We start from the raw sequence: 19,731 nt of genomic DNA on the forward strand, positions 1-19,731 counted from the left end.
TTCAGGCAGGAGGGAGTGGGCTTCCCTCCTGCTGATTGTCGGTTGTGAGGGATGGTGGTCGGGGGGGGGGGGATGGTCCTGGCAAGGAGGGAGGGAGAGTGGAAGGAATTGAGGGTCAGGATTTTTTTTTGCTCTCCTGCTGACTGAGTTGATCATAGCGGGAGAATCCCTGATTATTTGAGCTGGCAGAAGTTATATTGGTGAAGGTTGATATTCAGTGCTGGCACTTGCAGATCTAAATGCCAAACATATAATTGCTTTTTATACAATCCTATCTGGCCGCTTCGCTATGTCATCACTGGCACTGAATATGTCCTATGCCCACATACGTGCTGGCTTACTTGATTCTGTCCCTAAATCACCCCTCCACTGCCTGGCTTTGGATAGGTACTTAGAGCTGATATTCAGTGGCACTGTCTTCTAGGTAGTTAAAATATTTGTCTTACTTGGAGGAAATAGCTCTTGTCCTTTTAATTTCCATAATTTCTCATCTGTGTTCCCCAAGCTGTGGACCTGGCCATCTTCCTCTTTGTCTTCCCAGGTTCTCTGCCTGTCCCAGCTTCCAAGTTTTCCAGGACTCTTCCAGCCTGCCTGCTCAGGACTTTCTTAACACTGGGGCATCAGCTAAATTCTCCTTGCAACAAAGAACCTCCAGTGATGATTTCATCCAGGGTTTGTCATTGGTATGAACTGCTCACGCAGCGGCCCTCTGGTCAAAGCCCAGCACCCTAACTGAGACTGGCCCTACCTGCGTATGTTCCGGTTCAGTAGGAACTTGTCTAACTTCGTCTTGAATCCCTGGAGGGTGTTTTCCCCTATAACAGACTCCGGAAGAGCGTTCCAGTTTTCTACCACTCTCTGGATGAATAAGAAATTCCTTACATTTGTACAGAATCTATCCCCTTTTAACTTTAGAGAGTGCCCTCTCATTCTCCCTACCTTGGAGAGGGTGAACAACCTGTCCTTATCTACTAAGTCTATTCCCTTCAGTACTTTGCCTGCAAGTGATACCTATATGTGGGTAAGGTGGGATTAGAATGAGGTTTAGACAGCTCACAAAGTCCACTGTAAGTGTAGTGATTAGAGTGGAGTATGAGTCTGAGTTCCTATCTCTATTTGTTGACTACACTGACCACCAGGTGACTTCAGTAACCTGCTTGTTGCTCTAATAGGTCTGGCTATAATATCTGAAGCTGTCATACAGGCAGGTATGTATTGTCTCATTTATATCTTTGGGTGGTGGGAGGGGATCAGTGATCATTGGGGGAGTGTATGAGGGTTATGCTTGCATCCCTCCAATGATCATCTGGTCAGTTTTGGCACCTTTGTGGTACTTATTTGTTGTTAAAACAGGTCTAGCTCCAGACATCCAAATTGTGCCCTCGACGTATTTTTTAATATTTGATTATGGCAGATAAAATGTCCAAAAAATATAATAAATCCAAGTTGAATATATAAATAACTCACTTCACCACACAAAATATATTCAAAAGCCTCACTGCCTTAGAGGTACATAGAGATAATTTCCTACCATTAACGGAGAAAAGACCTCAGTTCTTTCCAGGGATAGTTCTCACCTGAAAAAACTCTATGCTAGCTGTGCTCTGCTATATAGCTGCATAGGAAAAAACATCCTTGGTCCACAAAAACTCTGTATACTTTAAAAGTTTCATATAATTTAAACCAATATTTCATAGAGATCTAAATAACAAATTGGTAGGAAAAAACTTATCTTCAATTGTGCTCTGTCCTCTAGGCGTGATCCAAATCTTAGCAGTCCACGCTGCTCTCCCAGTGCCGTTGTCACTCTAATGCACGGGAGGAAAAATTATAGAACTCCCGACAGGCCCTGTTTCGCGGTTATTTGCTGCATCGTGGGAAATTCTAAAAATGATAAATATACTTTTTTCAGACACTCTTTTCCACCAAAATTTCTTACATATATCATTAATAACATCTCTCTGTATCACTTACACTATAAATGTGGACACTGTTCGATTTGTCAAATTACTACAGAATGTATTTCGTTTGTGAATCCAGTGAACAACAGGGAATATAGATTAAATACTGTATCGCGCAATGGTGCGCCCCCATCTGGAGTACTGTGTCCAGTACTGGTCACCGTACCTCAAGAAGGACATGGCGGTACTTGAGGGAGTCCAGAGAACAGCAACTAAGCTGATAAAGGGTATGGAAAACCTCTCATACACTGACAGACTGAAAAAACTGGGGCTGTTCTCCCTAGAGAAGCGGAGACTTAGAGACATGATAGAAACCTTCAAGATCCTGAAGGGCATAGAAAAAGTAGACAGGGACAAATATTTCAAATTATGGGGAACCACAAGTAATTGAAATTGAAGAAATTGAGAATTGAGAAATTGAAAGGGGACAGGTTTAGAACAAACGCTAGGAAGTTCTTTTTCACCCAGAGGGTGGTGGATACATGGAACGCGCTCCCGGAGGCTGTGATAGGCAGGTGCACATTAGAGGGCTTCAAAGAAGGTTTGGATAGGTTCCTAGAGGACAAAGGGATTGAGGGGTACAGATAAGAATAGACGTGGGTTATAGGGATAGGAGTAGAGGTAGGTTATATAAATAGTCAGGGACCACTGCTCAGGCAATGGGCCTGATGGGCCGCCGCGGGAGCGGACCGCTGGGCGAGATGGACCTCAGCGGAGGCAACTTCTTATGTTCTTATGTTCTTACTACCTGCGATACGAGTGGTGTGATTTATTCAAAACCCAAATAATTGAACACAGATCATGCTTTGGTTGCAGTAAGGTTGAAGCACCTATGGTGAAACACTGTTTAGAGTTGAATCATACCTTTACAGAAAAGCGCTGTTGGATCGTGGAACAGCTGTGCCCATCTATGAAAGGAGGCGACTTTAAAACATTTTTGAGACAACGGGAACAAAAATGGATTTTTAGATTAAATTCATGTGTACCCAAAGGCTTAAATGCCAAAATGGAATGGCGGGCCTTTTTTGAAATTTTTGAAATCTTGTTTTGGATAGGACTATGCCTTCTATTTTTTGTTTGGTTGAAGTTGATTTTTTGCCTCTATTTGAAACCTAGCTAGATGCCGAGCCGCCATTTCTTAGAAGAAAATCATTGAAGCGGCAGCTCGATTGTACAATGTAAGTGATACAGAGAGATGTTATTAATGATATATGTAAGAAATTGTGGTGGAAAAAAGTGTCTGAAAAAAGTATGTTTATCATTTTTAGAATTTCCCCCGATGCAGCAAATAACCGCGAAACAGGTTATTTGCTGCTAAGATTTGGATCACGCCTAGAGGATAGAGCATAATTGAAAATAAGTTTTCTCCTACCAATTTGTTATTTAGCTCTCTATGGTTTAAATTATATGAAACTTTTAAAGTATACGGAGTTTTTGTGGACCAAGAATGTTTTTTCCTATGCAGCTGTATAGCAGAGGACAGCTAGCATAGAGTTTTTTCAGGTGATAACTATCCCTGGAAAGAACTGAGGTCTTTTCTCCGTTAATGGTAGGAAATTACCTCTGTATACCTCTAAGGCAGTGAGGTTTTTGAATATATTTTGTGTGGTGAAGTGAGATAAATGTCCAAGTCATAAGCCTGCCCTAGTCCCACCTATACCAAGTCTTTAACACTCCCCCTTGAGATTTAGACAAATTGCATATAAACAGCATAGATATCCATTTAGAAAATAGGTTTTGAAAATAGAGAATTTGAAGGGTTTGGCAAGAAAAATGTTCATCTGCCCCTTTATGCCACTTTTTGAGTGTTTCATTTTTCTGAAAATGAGCCCCATAGTAACATGGTGGCAGATAAAGACTCATATGATCTATTCAGTCTGTCCAACAAGTTGGCCACTCTGTGCAGATTATACTCATCTATATGTTTGACGGTCATTTAAGTTTTGTATTGATTCCATCCTCTCTATATGGAGACTCTATGTTTATCCCACAATTTTTTTAATTCTGTCATTTTGTTTCTGTCCCCATCACTCCCATTGGGAGGGCAAACCAGGCATAATTATAACTTTTACCTCTTAAATTAAGATGAATTTTAGGCTGAAAACTTAGGGCTCTTTTTACAAAGGTGCGCTAACGGTTTTAGCGCGCGCTTAGAGTGCTAAAATGTCACAAGTGCTAGCCGCTACCACCTCCTTTTAAGCAGGCGGTAATTTTTTGGCTAGCGCGCACTATAGCACGCGCTAATCATGTGCGTGCACTAAAAATGCTAGCGCAACTTTGTAAAAGGAGCCCTTAGTCTCCAAAGTCTGCTGAAAATAGGATACACATTTAGGAGCTTAACTCAGGAACCTAAATGTAGGAGCTCAGCTTTTTATGAATATTGGTTCTAGGGTTCTTAACTTCAAGTTATAAACCTTTCTCCCTATGTCTGGCATATGTTAGTACCTATTTCACAGTGCCTTCCTGTGAAGCGGTAAGGACAGAAACAGTAGTACTCCCCACCAGACTCTTTGCATGAGCCACCATTCCGACATGGCCCAGATCTGCATGGATTTGGCCTTCCTGAGAAAAGAAAAGAGAAAGAAATACAAGAGCATCAATCATTTGAACATCCTCAGAGATTTGATCATCCTTTTTCACACATTTTCTACAGATTTATGGTTATTTACTATCACTTTTCATCCAAAAGGACACAAATAGCAAAGAAATTAAATCTAATTTCTTTCATGTTAGAGCACAGTATAATGAAGGAAACAAAATAACAAAAAAAAACAAACCCCCAAATAAATTAAAAATCAAACTAAAGTTTTTTTGTACAGACCCTCTTTTCCATACAGAACCCTCTCTTTTGTTGTTATGACTTACTGGTAGGTTTCTTTAAAAAACAATTTTTCCTCGTAATACACGTGTACATAAAAGTTAATTTATCTTGATTTTGCCAGAGTTTGAGAAAACAGTAAGACAGAGTGAAGAAAGGAACAAACTCTGTAAAGCTAAAACCCAAGAAAAAATAACTGAGATGGCCTGAAGACAGGTAATCTTGAGCCAAGCATTTCATAAATTAATTTATTAAAAAGTTGTAATTTCATCTGAGTGCCTGTGGCAGAGGAGTCCATAGATGGTGAATATGAGAACTGCAGTAATGTGAAAGGTATAAGGCTGCAAATTCCAGATTATGCCGCCCCCCCCAAAAAAAAAAAAAAGTGCACTGGCTCTCTTGCTGAAACTGACATCCTCATAGGATGAACACCTTGGACTGTCCCCTGTATGAATATAAGGGATAATTATATAATGAACTGCCTAAATGCATAAATTCTGGCACATAAATGACCACTTTCTAGCTGGACAGCTCTTTGTAACTGCATGACAAGATGCAATAGCATGTATTTTACAGGTGGGTGGTGTTTGGGTACGGTGCACTTTATATGTGTAGATTGCAAAATCTTATAAACAAAGTGCATTCTTTTTCTATCTAAGTACAGTCATTTAGATGGAGTCAACATTATAGATGGAGTAAATGTCTGTACCTGCAAATTAGACCCATATATGGTGGATAATGCGGGAATTTTCCAAAAAAAAGTATCTATATTACTATGTGGAATAGGTTTCAAACAGATATTTTCTAGCATGTTAATCTAGGTGTTCAGAATTAGCTTTCATAGGGATGATATTTAAATCTAGAAATGACTCCTGGCCAGTTAAATCGCTCATTTGGGGCTAACCAGTCATATTCAGCAGTAATTAATTGGATATTGCCTCTGAAAATGTACAGTTAGGGGCAAATTCCGTAAAGCACGCCTAAAGTTAGGTGTCTATAATGTGGATGTCCAACTACTTAGGCATCCAAATAAATTAAATAATAAGTACAATTAACAACTTTAACAAGCAATAATTAGAAGTTAGACGTCTAAATGCTGTGCGTGATTCACAAAATAGGCATCCAGAATGTCATAAACGCCCATCGGAAAAAGCTGCGCCTAACGTGAGAGGTATGGGCATTGTTTTAATATGGACATCCATTTACAGAATCGCATGCCGCTCAGGGTCCTAACGTGTCTACAATCTCACCTACAATGTAGGCATTGCAAAACCAGATCTATTTTTCTGTGTGAGTTGGGTGCTAGCTAGGTGCAAGTTAGGCGTAGGTTAGGCATTCTGGAGGCATCCAGATATAGTGGTATGAATTTTGTTTTGGGGGGGTAAAAAATACTCCAGTTTGATATTAAGGTAAAAAGATATTTAATAATACATTATTCAAGCAAAGCACATGAACAAATGTATTGCATGCTAAAACTCATTCCCAAAGTTTAAGAAAATAAGAAGAGAAACCTTACTCACAATAACTGTGGTTCAGAGCAATTGGACATGTCTGATGCAATCTTGACATCATTGTGACATCATCAATATGCACCTAGATGGCAGATCATCACTAAAAAAAAAAAGAACCCCTGCCTAAACAGATGTTCCTGTGGATCCATCTTCCACAGGTCATGATTTTTTCACTTTCACCAGCAGTGTTCACACTGAACATCAGTACGTCTGTAGTTTTGCCTTCTATTCATGAATTTTAAGGTCTTTAGACAACATTGATGTTCTCTATGTGATTCTCTATTAGCGAAGCATAAGACAATTTGGACCCCTGAAGGAGTGTTTCTCCGAAACACAGACTGTGTTGGGTCTTTTTTCCATGTTAATGAGAGCCATTTTCTGGTTTACAATATTTTATTGACTTTTAATAAAAATTCTTGCACCTTGTACATTCCTCTCTGCAGTTTCTTTTTTTGTTTTTGGTCCTTGCCTTTCACTGCAGTTTTGTTGGATTTTTCTTTATTTTGCTTTCAAATCCATGGAATCCTGCTCCCCTTCCCAACAGCCTCCTTTTGGTCTCATAAGAGAGTATGGGTTATGAAGTTTGCCATTTATATTTGCACTCTTGTTTCCAGGGTCCAGAGGGAAACTTATTTTTACCCTGAGATGGCTACGATCTCCTAAGGTATCATGTTACATGGCAGGAACCCTGCCTAAAAGGAAGATCCTGTGGCTCAGTGGTTAAAGACACATCTTCCACAGGTCATGGGTTCAAATCCCTAGAATAGTCAGGTACCCCAGCACATATTCCTATTTTGCCATCTAGGTGCATACTGATGATGTCACAACGATGTCAAGATTGTGTATCAAAATTCTAAATAAAGTACTGGATATCAATATTTTGTTCTTTGTTATATTGGCCTCAGACCCACCACTCCACCACCTAACAAGAACTTTTAGTGGGGTCATTCCCTCCTGGGTTACGCATATTAATAATAATACTAATAATAACTTTATTTTGTATACCGCCATACCCAGGGAGTTCTAGGCGGTTCACATCAATTAATTAAGCTAAGTTAAGTAAAGCTTTTGAATTTTTATTAAGTATTATTTATTGATTTCACAATAAATTATATAGAATGAAATGAATGAATAAAAGACTAAGTCATGAGAAAAAAATTTGTTGGAGCCAATGATGAAGAGCCATGTAATTCTCTCCACTAAAAGTTCTTGTTAGGCGGTGGAGTGGTGGGTTTGAGGCCAGTATAACAAAGAACAAAATATTGATATCCAGTACTTTATTTAGAATTTTGATGAGTGTTCTGGGTATATTTTGGTTTTTTGACATCAAGATTTTGAAGATTGTGTATCAGCCATGTTCACTTGCTCTGAACCACAACTGTTGTGAGTAGAGTTTCTCTTATTTTCTTAAACTTTGGAAATGAGGTTTAGTATACAATACATTTGTTCATGTGCTTTGCTTGAGTAATACATTTATCTTTTAACCTTAATATCAAACTGGAGTACTCTATACACAAAAAACCAGAAGGTTTAGTATGCAATATATATATTTTTTTCATGTGCTGTGATTGAGGAACACAGTGGACAAATTTGCCCCTTAGTGCCTATCTCGAAATCAGCTATTTTGGGGATGTTCCAGAGTCAGAGTCAGCACCTGACCAGTAACTACATAAATAGGTCACCACATAAATAGAACCATATAAATGTCAGTCCTATCTTATGTAATTCTTCAAACCTGGATAAGTGTTGAATATTATACTTTAACTGGTTATGTTTTCGCTGTCACCATAAATCCGGAAATCCAATGCCAGAGCCCTTGACATGGCCAAGCACTGAATTTCATGGGATAATATTGGTAGTCGTTGGCAAAATGCTGATTGCTGCCAGCAGAATATCGGGTCCCACATGTTCAATAGCACAGTTTCAGCATGTGAGCCAGTGCACCTTTTTTAGGATAGTCTGAGAAGATTTCATAGATTTTACCTTTCACATTTTACCACAGCCTAGAGGAGCAGCACCTCTACCATCAGGTGCTGACCATGAAGAAAAGACCATCTACAGCAGTAAGGGGGTCCCTGCTGGGGTCCAGATTACCAGTCCTCAACAAGGCTTCCTCTAGAGGGTTGTCTCTGCTCTTCTCAGCCCTTAGGCACAGATAGTGCCTCTTTAGGCCCTTTTCTTCTACCTTGAGCTTAGTTCCCAATGGCTGCTGGTCTTCTTTCTTCAGCCTTGAGATTCCAGCTCCCAAGGGCAGCTGATCTTCAGGAAAACCTTTAGTGGTACACCTCTGCTCTGTAGTAGCCAATAACATAACATTTGTATACCGCATTATCCTTCAGATCTATGCGGTTTAACAAAAGTAAAATACTGCTACAACACAGACTGAAATACAGTTTCAATCTTTCAAAAATGTCCTAAATAAACAAGTCTTTAATAGTTTCCTAAACTTTTGATATGCTGTAGATGTAAAGAATAATTGATGAAAATCAGTACGACAAGTAGCTGCTTGAAATGACAATAGTCGATTATGATATCTTTTATAGCAGCTACCTTTGGGCGGTGGAAAATCAAAAAGGGAATCTATCCGAGTAGAACATCTATGATGGGAAAAAATTAATTGATCAACTAAATAGGCTGGAGTTATACCAGATATTACTTTGAAACACAGGCAATCGAACTTAAACTGCACTCTAGCTTCCATGGGGAGCCAATGCAGTTCCCTTTAATAAGGCATTATGTGGTCTGATTTTTTTTAATTAACAGGGCTTCCCACATGGACAGCTACCTCTCCAGTGACTCTATTTAGTGCAAGACTCGGATTCAAGACTCTTCTCTTTGTAATTTAACTCCCCATCATTTTTTCTCTCCCTTGAACTCATGGAGAGTAGCATTCCACTTCCCCTTTTCTGATTCAACTCTTCTTGGTTTATATTCCCACATTCATTTGGGCCCACAAGTTTTATTCCCATTCAATAAATAATGTCTTAAAAGATATAACAGTTCTACCAAATGTCTGTGGTGTTCATCCCTCAGTGCATGATTCGCAAAAGGTATTAACTAACCTCATCTGAAAAATAATTATGTAAACTGGATGCAATTCTCCTGCATCCCCAACAGATAGTAGTCACAACATAAGAACATAAGAATAAACTTACTGGGTCAGACCAATGGTCCATCTACTCCAGCATTTCTTCAACCTCTGTATTTTCAAATCATTTTTTGTGTGAAACACAGCCATTTAACTTTTTCTCTTTTTTTCTGATCATTTTGATAGCATGCTACCATACATTTTCCATAGCTTACTGCAACTGAAGCATAAGCTTGTTATTGTGCCACTTACTCTTAGCCATTTAGCCTTTTCCTGATTACTTTTGACAGCATACCTTTTTTATTTTGCTGTCAATGCCTATCCTTGGAAAACTTGTGCCTGTGTATGTAATTTTGTGAACTCTCGCAAAATTTGGCACCTCTCCTGGCAATGACTGCTTGATGTAAGATGGCGGTTGTGTCCAGTGCTGGAGGAGGTGAGAGCTGAAGGCAGTTGCGGATGCGAGCACCGGACACTTAAGGCACAAGTTTTCCAGGCACAAGTCAGATATTGATTCTCCCCTCTACAAAAAAGCCTAGAGGACTACACCAAAATCTTGTCTCTTGCAGTTGATACTTTAGATTAGAATCTAAATCACAATTTTTCATGAGGTAAAACTCTTTATAATTTATAAATCTTTCCTTAATTGCTTCTGATAATGTCAGATCAATTGAGCATATTGTTTCCCACATACTCACCTTTATAGGACCCCCAGAGACCCCTGAAGAAGACTTTTTGTCGAAACGCGGACCGTGTTAGGTCCTGTATCCCTAGCGGTCCTTTAAGGCTCTTATGTAGATGATTTACTTTTATGTGGATGGAATTATTTTATGTGGATGATTTCGGTGTACATTTGGAACTTTGACACTTTCAAATAGTCCATTTAGGAACATCGTCACTCCACAGAGTTTTTTTTGGTTTTCTCTGGAAATTCTACTTATACCTAGACTTATCCCAAACTGTAAGCTACAGACTGGTAGCAAGCATACCATTCAATGTGAAGTTGATAGAGTTTGTAGTTGCCACCCAACTAAAAGACTATATTTCAAAATAGAATTTACTATTACCCTTCCCAACATGGGTTCAGAAACAAACATATACAGAATTTCTATATGCTCAATTGATCTGACATTGAGAGTTAGATCAATATGAAGCACAGGTAAACAAATGTTACTACTACACTTTGATATCTCAGCAGCATCTGACATGATCAACCACACTAAACAGGCTAGCTGATATAGGAATCTCAGGAATGGTATTACAATTGTTCTAAAGGCTTCCTGATGAAAAGATGCTACACATTGTTAAAAGATGCAGCCTTCTCTGACTACTGGCCTCCACCATGCAGAGTACCACAAGAATCTCCCATCTCACTACTATTATATAACATCTTCATGACCACATTGAACTCAATAAACCTCAGACTAGAGAAATGGCTCTTCTCATACGCAGATGATGTCTTTCTACTAATCCCTTAAAGTCTGAACCAATCAAGCATGACTACAATATTGTCCAGAACACTAATTAAAGTGCAAGAACAAGTGGGGGATATATCATTTCAAACTAAACATTGAAAAAAACAAATTATTATTGTTTGGACGACATACACACCTAATCCCATTTACTATTACTCTGACAACTGGAACCAGCTTCAACATTGAGAAAACCTCCAAAGTACTGGGAGTCACTTTAGACAGTTCGTTAAGTTTTGAAGATCATGTTAACAACTTAGTCCAAAAATCCTTTCTTATACTACAAAAACTAAGAGGGGTAAGAACCTACTTCTTCTGACAGTACTACAGGATACTAGTGCAGTCAATGATATTGTTACTGCTAGACTACTGCAATGCTCTTCTATCAGGTATCTCCATGAAATAAATGAAATTCTTTCTAATACAGAAAGAGGATAGATGCTGCACTGTTATTTGAATGCTGCTTGATTTTGTGTTTGAGAAAGATTGTTTACTTATCTCCCTTTAGCATCTACTCCTGATGAATGTTGGGTTCTGTTTGTTATCCCAGGACAAGCAGGCAGCATATTCTTTACGCATGGGTGACGTCACCGACGGAGCCCTCGGTACGGACCTTTTTAACTAGAAAGTTCTAGTTGGCCGCACCGCGCGTGCGCGAGTGCCTTCCCGCCCGACGGAGGAGTGCGTGGTCCCCAGTTTCTTCGTTTCCGCGGAGCGAAGAAGACGTGTGTTTTTTCAACGGCGTTGAAATTCTCTTTTTGCCTTCCCGCTCGCGTTATTTTTTCGTTTTATTCACCTTCGGGTGCTTTTTTCTTTCAGTTTCAAAAAAAAACAAACAAAACTTTATTTTTTTCCCTATTTTTCGTTCCTGCCCCGGCGGGGCCTGTTGTCACTATCCAGGCCTCCGGGTTCGATTTTGCGGAGGCCGTGTTCCCATTCATGCCCCCGCAGCCGGGTTTTAAGAAGTGCCAGCGGTGTGCACGCCCGATCTCCCTCACTGACCCACACAATTGGTGTTTGCAGTGTTTGGGACAGGAGCATCGGGCGGACTCCTGCACCCGCTGTGCCACTCTTAAAAAACGCACTTTGAAGAATCGTCAAATCCAGCAAAATATACTTTTCGGCACCGGCCCGGCTATGGACTCGACTTCTTCACCTGCGGCACCGTCAAAATCGGCACCGGCCACTTCGACACCGCCTGATCCGTCATCGGCGCCACCGGCGCCAGGTAAGCCGGCTAAGAAGCCTTCCACCCTTGAGCGCCCTCCCACCTCGGTGGCGACACCGGTCCTTTCGGCTCCACGCCGACCCAAAAAACGCTCCGCCCCGATATCGGTGAGTGCCTCGTCATCGGCCTCCTCATCGCCGGGGCATAGAGCGGCACCCATGGAACCAAAACAGAAAAAAGTGGTTCCGGTGCCACCCCTGGATGACCGCATCGCGGCCATCCTCCAAGACAAGTTGCAGGAACAACTACAACAGCAACTTCAGCAGCTCTTGCCCTCTATCTTGGCACCGCTGCTTTCGGTACCAGACCGGCCCGAGCCCCGCACTGTCCAACCGGTATCCACTCCATCGGTACCTTTGGACTCGTCCATGCCTATTCTTTCGGCGTCGCATCTCCATACTCATGCCGAGAGTCACGCCTTGGCGACGGTCGATCCTCCTCGGGACCGGACAGGGCACCGGTCTCCCCGTGACCCTGACCGGCACCGTTCTTCCCGGGACCGAGACAGACACAGGTCTTCATCCCCCGGTACCGTCTCGGTACGCTCGGGCAAGTCTCTGTCTAAAACTCACCATACCGAGCCTTCCACTCGACACGTGCACACTGATGTCAGAGACCCGGACCTATGGGAAGAATCCCCTCCCGGTACCGAGGAGGACGCATCGTCGTCGGACGAGGAGCCTTCGGCCCCCGATACCACATCTAAGCCTGAGCAATCTTCTTTTTCTAAATTCCTCAGAGAGTTGTCGGGGGCTTTATCTTTGCCTCTAGAGTCTGACTCTAAGAAATCACAAGCTTTCCTGGAGGCATTAGATTTTGATCAACCTCCCAAAGAGTTCCTAAAGTTGCCCGTACATGACATCCTACGGGAAACTTTTTATAAAAATTGGGAGAACCCACTTACTGTCCCTGGGGCCCCCCGTAAACTGGATAGCCTTTACAGGGTTATACCAATCCCTGGATTTGATAAACCCCAGCTGCCCCATGAATCTCTCCTGGTGGAGTCCACCTTAAAAAAGACTCAGGGCTCTAGTGTTTATGCCTCCACCCCTCCTGGCAGAGAGGGCAAAACAATGGACAAGTTTGGCAAGCGACTCTACCAGAATGCCATGCTTGCCAACAGGGCGAACAACTACTCATTTCATTTTTCATTCTACTTGAAACATCTGGTCCTCCAACTCTCCGCCATGCAGAAGTACCTGCCGGAACACAAGGTCCCACTATTCCAGCAGCATATCTCCAGCCTGCTCCAACTGAGAAAATTTATGGTGCGCTCTATCTATGATTCCTTTGAGCTCACTTCCCGTGCATCTGCCATTGCTGTGGCTATGCGCCGCCTGGCCTGGCTAAGGGTCTCTGATTTGGACATCAACCATCAAGACCGACTAGCCAACGCTCCCTGTCTTGGGGATGAATTATTTGGAGAGTCCCTGGATACAACCACGCAGAAACTCTCAGCCCATGAGACCAGATGGGACACTCTCATAAAACCTAAGAAAAAGGCTCCACCTGCTCATCCTTACAGACCACAGGCCTCATATCAGCGCAGGTTCTCCGCTAGGCCGCTCAATCCACCTTCACAACAACCTAGGCGGCCCCGTCCACACCAGCACACCCAGGCTCGTGCCCAGTCCAATCAACCTGCCAAGCCTCTTCCTCCTGCCAAACCATCTCAGCCCTTTTGACTCTTCTCTCCAGGGCATAGCCAGTCTCCCACCTTCATTGCCTCTTCCTCAACCAATCGGAGGCAGGCTCCACATCTTCCTCAGCCGTTGGGAGGTCATCACATCGGACCAGTGGGTCCTCAACATCATCCGCCACGGCTACTCTCTCAACTTCCAGACTCTTCCACCAGACAATCCTCCCGTAGAGTCTGCTTCTCATTCAACTCAAACCCCCCTCCTCCTGAGGGAGGTCCAATCCCTCCTTCTTCTCAATGCCATCGAAGAAGTGCCTCCGGAGCAAAGAGGTCGGGGATTCTACTCCCGCTACTTCCTAGTTCCCAAGAAGACAGGAGACCTCCGTCCCATTCTCGATCTCAGGGATCTCAACAAGTGTCTAGTCAGGGAGAAATTCAGAATGCTCTCCCTTGCCACGCTTACCCTCTTCTCTCTCAGCACGACTGGCTATGTTCCCTGGACCTCAAAGAGGCCTACACTCACATCCCAATCAATCCGACTTCACGTCGCTACCTGCGATTCCAGGTGCACCACCGCCATTATCAGTACAAAGTGCTGCCTTTTGGCCTCGCTTCATCACCCAGGGTGTTCACCAAATGCCTTATTGTGGTGGCGGCCTTCCTCAGGTCTCACAACCTCCAGGTGTTTCCCTACTTGGACGATTGGTTAGTGAAAGCACCTACGTCTCCACTTGTGCTACAAGCCACTCATCATACCATCTCTCTCCTCCATCTCCTGGGGTTCGAGATCAACTACCCCAAGTCGCATCTGCTTCCCACACAGCGCCTTCAGTTCATTGGAGCAGTTCTCGACACCACACTAATGAGGGCGTTTCTCCCCTCCGACCGTCAACGGACTCTGCTCCACCTTTGTCGTCAGGTGCTCCTTCATCACTCCATTTCTGCCAGACAGATGATGGTCCTCCTGGGCCACATGGCCTCGACGGTGCATGTGCTTCCCCTAGCGCGACTCCACCTCAGGACACCTCAATGGACTCTGGCCAACCAGTGGTCACAGACCTCGAATCTTCTTTCTCATCCCATCTCTGTGACATCGTCTCTTCAGCGATCTCTACAATGGTGGTTGAACTCCTCAAATCTTTCCAGGGGCCTTCTTTTTCATCTGCCCCCTCATTCCATGATCATCACCATGGATGCCTCCCCTTATGCATGGGGAGCTCACCTGGGAGATCTACGCACCCAAGGTCTTTGGACCCCGCAGGAGCATCTACATCACATCAATTTCCTAGAACTGAGAGTTTCAAGTTTCAAGTTTCAAGTTTATTTCATTTTTTGATAAATCGCCTATTCCAAATTTCTAAGCGATGTACATATTATAAAATAAAATATAGTAAAGAAACTTTAAACATAATAACAATAAATCCTAATTTTAACAAACTTGACAAATAGGGAAGTAGGTAAAGTTACAATCGGGATATAGGAAAAGGGAAGAACAAAAGGTAGGGTTCTACGCTCTCAAGGCCTTCCAGCACCTTCTCTGCCCTCAGGTTCTTCTCCTGTGCACAGACAATCAAGTCGCCATGTACTACATAAACAAGCAAGGTGGCACCGGGTCTCGCCTCCTTTGTCAGGAGGCTCTCCGCATTTGGACCTGGGCCACGGCCCGCAATCTCTTCCTCAAGGCTGTCTATATCCAGGGCGAACAGAACTCCCTGGCCGACAATCTCAGCCGCATCCTTCAACCTCACGAGTGGACTTTGGACCCTCCCACGCTCCACTCCATCTTTGCTCACTGGAGCACTCCGCAGGTGGACCTATTTGCAGCTCCTCACAACCATCAGCTACCCCAGTTCTGCTCCAGACTCTTCTCTCCTCACCGTCTGGCCCCGGATGCATTCCTGCTCGACTGGACGGATCGGTTCCTCTATGCCTTTCCTCCACTACCTCTGATGTTGCGGACTTTATCCAAACTCCGCAGGGACAGGGCCACCATGATTCTCATCGCTCCTCGGTGGCCTCGCCAACACTGGTTTCCTCTCCTGCTTCAGCTCAGCGTCAGGGAGCCTATTCCTCTTCCTGTGTTTCCTACTCTTCTTACGCAACAATGTCAGTCTCTGCTGCATCCCAATCTGTCTTCGCTCCACCTGACAGCTTGGTTTCTCTCGGGCTGACCTCTCCAGGAAATCTATCTCAGCCTGTCCGTCTCATTTTGGACGCCTCCAGGAAACCGGCCACCCTCCAATGTTACCATCAGAAGTGGACCAGGTTCTCCTCTTGGTGCCTCCGTCATCATCACAACCCCACCTCTTTAGCGGAGGAAACTGTACTGGACTACTTGCTCTCCCTGTCCAATGCGGGCCTCAAGTCTACCTCAATCAGAGTCCACCTCAGTGCCATCACTGCGTTTCATGAGCCTATCCTCGGAAAACCTCTCACGGCTCATCCTCTGGTTTCCCGATTCATGAGAGGCCTCTTCAATGTCAAACCACCTCTAAAGCCTCCTCCGGTCGTCTGGGACCTGAATGTGGTTTTATCAGCCCTCATGAAACCTCCTTTTGAGCCTCTTGCCACAACTTCGCTCAAACTTCTAACATGGAAGGTGCTTTTCCTCATTGCCATCACCTCTGCCAGGAGGGTTAGTGAGATGCATGCACTGGTCGCCGATCCACCGTTCACTGTTTTTCACCATGACAAGGTGGTTCTGCGTACCCATCCAAAATTCCTTCCCAAGGTAGTCTCGGCTTTTCACCTCAACCAGTCCATTGTGTTGCCTGTCTTTTTCCCGAAACCTCATTCACATCCTGGGGAACAGGCATTACACAGTCTTGATTGCAAGCGTGCCCTGGCTTACTATCTTGATCGTACAAGGGCTCACCGCTTGTCCCCTCAGCTCTTCCTGACCTTCGACCCTAATCGTCTTGGTCAACCGGTCTCTAAACGGACGCTATCCAACTGGCTTGCAGCTTGCATCACGTTCTGTTATGCTCGGGCCGGTCTGTCACTGGACGGTGCTGTCACTGCCCACAGGGTGAGAGCTATGGCCGCTTCTGTTGCTTTCCTCCGTTCCACACCCATTGAGGAAATCTGCAAAGCTGCCACCTGGTCCTCAGTTCACACATTCACTACTCACTACTGTCTGGATACTTTCTCCAGACGGGATGGGCACTTCGGCCAATCTGTACTTCAGAATTTATTTTCCTAATGGCCAACCATCCCTCCTCCCTCTTTGTTAGCTTGGAGGTCACCCATGCGTAAAGAATATGCTGCCTGCTTGTCCTGGGATAAAGCACAGTTACTTACCGTAACAGGTGTTATCCAGGGACAGCAGGCAGATATTCTTACGTCCCACCCTCCTCCCCGGGTTGGCTTCTTAGCTGGCTTATCTTAACTGGGGACCACACACTCCTCCGTCGGGCGGGAAGGCACTCGCGCACGTGCGGTGCGGCCAACTAGAACTTTCTAGTTAAAAAGGTCTGTACCGAGGGCTCTGTCGGTGACGTCACCCATGCGTAAAGAATATCTGCCTGTTACGGTAATTAACTGTGCTTTTTCTACTTGTGCAAGTGTTTGCAGGTCATTGCCTCTTCTTGTTTGTTTTCCTCATCTTTTCCTTCCCCATGTCTTGGATTCTATCACTGTGTCCCATGTCCTTGATTGGCTGTGTTACTGTGTCCTCCGCCTCCTGTTTCCCTGACTCTCTTCTTGTATTATTCCCTTCCCCCAGGATATGATTCTTTCTGTGTCTACCTCCTCACCCATGTCAATGCCTCTCTCATTGTGTATTCATAGGTCCTGAGTGTACCTTTCTCACAGTGCCTGCCCAGGAAGTTGCGGGGGCACTCACAGACATAGGAGTCATCTTGAACATCGCAGGTGCCCCCATTCAGGCATGGCTCTGAGTCACAGGGAGATGGCAAGGCTGCAGGAGCAAAGAAACAAGTCAGTTAAGTAGTAGAAAATCCCTGCAGGCAATCCAGGATTCATGAGCAGAAAACCTATTGACTGCAGTAATGGAGATTTAAAAAAGGAGGTAGATATTCAAAATGATTTAAATGGCCAAGAGAGGCTCCTGACCGCTTAAATCATTTGATTGGGGCTACGCAAGGATATTCAGCGGCACTTAATCAGATAGTGCCATTGAAAATTCCCACTAACTGGCCATCCCTTAACCAGTGAAGGGGTAGAGTTTGGATGGAGTGGCGGCCTTGCGCCAGTTAGTGGTGATATCCAGTTCGCTAACTAGGGAACTTAGGATAATAAAAAAAGCTGGCCTAACTTTATGCAGTGAGGTTAACTAGGCACCATTCTCAATATCAGTCAATGCGTAGTTACCCTCTGAGCAGCAGCCAATAAGGTCCCGTGCCCCCTTCTAATTCCTCCTCCAATCTTGTACCTGGGAACATCAGAATTTCCCCTTAAGATCCCACTTCCACAGAAAATCTAAACCTGCCCCATCCCCCCACCAGTGACATCTCTAGACAGAAATATTTGGGGTGGCAAGCTAGGTAAGAAGGGAGGCAAGTCTTGACATTTCTGCATATCAAAACCTTCTTTCTCCCCCCCCCCCCCTCCACACACACTACCTTTTTTTTTTTTTTCCAATTATCTTTATTGCAAAGGGAACATACAACCAGGATCAGAGTAAACATAAAAACAGATCAGCCAGAAAAACAGCACGTGAAAACTAGAACTGGAAAAAGTGCACCGTACAAGAACCCAATGGGAGTAAATTAGCATTATATTGGCAGCATCATTCAACAAGTTCTTCTGCATGGGAGTGAAGTCTGGATCCTCTAGGACTGGATAGAATCTCAAATAAACCCTGCACTTCCAGTTCTGCATCACAAGTTGCAAATTCCCCACAATGGAGCTCTTCCCCCAAAAAGTCATCATTCAAAAATATTCAAATTCAGATTATTATCTAAGGAACAAAACATGTTTCTTCTATTGTCAGACACTTTGATTAAATCAGAAGAGTTTTTGTTTGTCCTAGACTGCATGCAATTTAAATCATTACTATTTATCGCAGATATTCTGAAAACCTGACTGGCTGGGGCTCGTCAGGACAGGTTTGGGAACCACTAGTCCTGAGTATTTTTTATTTTAGCTGACAATGCTCCAAACCCTGTTTTCAAGCAGGGTAGGCAGGATATAAACAGCCCTAACCCACCTATGAAATACAGTGCTATAAATATTATACTGGGCCGTGCTATTGGGAAATTAGAACAAGCTGTACTGTTACAGATTCCACAGACAATAAATGCTCACAGAATCCTTCACCTCAGTCAAATATGCAGAACATGGACAGACCCAATCCTTGGCATTTAGCAAAGTTGCTAAGAAAAAACTGACAGTTGAGGGGCGGAGTCCCAGAGGTAAGGTGGTCGCACATGCTCAGTAGTAAAAATAAATAAATAATAATACTGTATCTAGGGGAGAGTTCACCATCAAGTGTGGCTGCATTTCCCTGCTGTCTATGGAGAACAACCTTTTCCCTTCCATTCTATTCATGTACAGCAGGGGTGCCCAACGCGTCGATCGCGATCGACCAGTAGCTCAGGAAGGCAACTCGAGTCGATCGCACTCGTGTTGCTGTCCTGATCTACGGGCCGATCAGCCTTCCTCTCCAGTGTTCTCCCTAGGGCCTTTAAGCTGGGCGGTCCGCCCAGCTGTCATCTGCCGCTGCTGAACATTTAAAAAAAAAACCCCAAAAACCGGCTTGGAGATTTCAGTCCCTAGCGAACTTATGCTCCGGGCTCTAACGTGTGCGTGCAGGCTTCTCTTCTCTTCTCTCCGAAACCGGAAGTTATGTCCGGGGAGGGGGGAGGGGGAGAATGGAAGCCTGCACGCACATGTTGAGAGCCCTGAAGCAAGCGTTCGCTACGGGCTAATGCGGGAGACAGGTTAGTGAAGCATTTGTTCTTGTTCTTGCCGGGTCCTGCCTACTGTCTGTTTCCGCAAAGGCAGGACTAGAAAGCTGCACGGGAACGGGGACGACGGGAATCCCGCGGGAC

General features: G+C 44.0%; 1 protein-coding gene across 1 annotated transcript in view; it reads right to left on the minus strand.

Moving 5' to 3' along the window:
* SNED1 (sushi, nidogen and EGF like domains 1) overlaps positions 1–19,731 on the minus strand; it is a 1,138,259-nt gene that overhangs the window by 664,281 nt on the left and 454,247 nt on the right. Inside the window, exons 11-12 of the mRNA XM_033958723.1 lie at positions 17,520–17,636; positions 4,407–4,523 (exon numbers count right to left, since the gene is read on the minus strand). Coding sequence (XP_033814614.1) covers positions 4,407–4,523; positions 17,520–17,636 — 234 coding nt within the window. The remainder of the gene's footprint in view (positions 1–4,406; positions 4,524–17,519; positions 17,637–19,731) is intronic.

The sequence above is a fragment of the Geotrypetes seraphini genome, chromosome 9, assembly GCF_902459505.1.
Source record: "Geotrypetes seraphini chromosome 9, aGeoSer1.1, whole genome shotgun sequence".
In the NCBI taxonomy this organism is placed as follows: domain Eukaryota; kingdom Metazoa; phylum Chordata; class Amphibia; order Gymnophiona; family Dermophiidae; genus Geotrypetes; species Geotrypetes seraphini.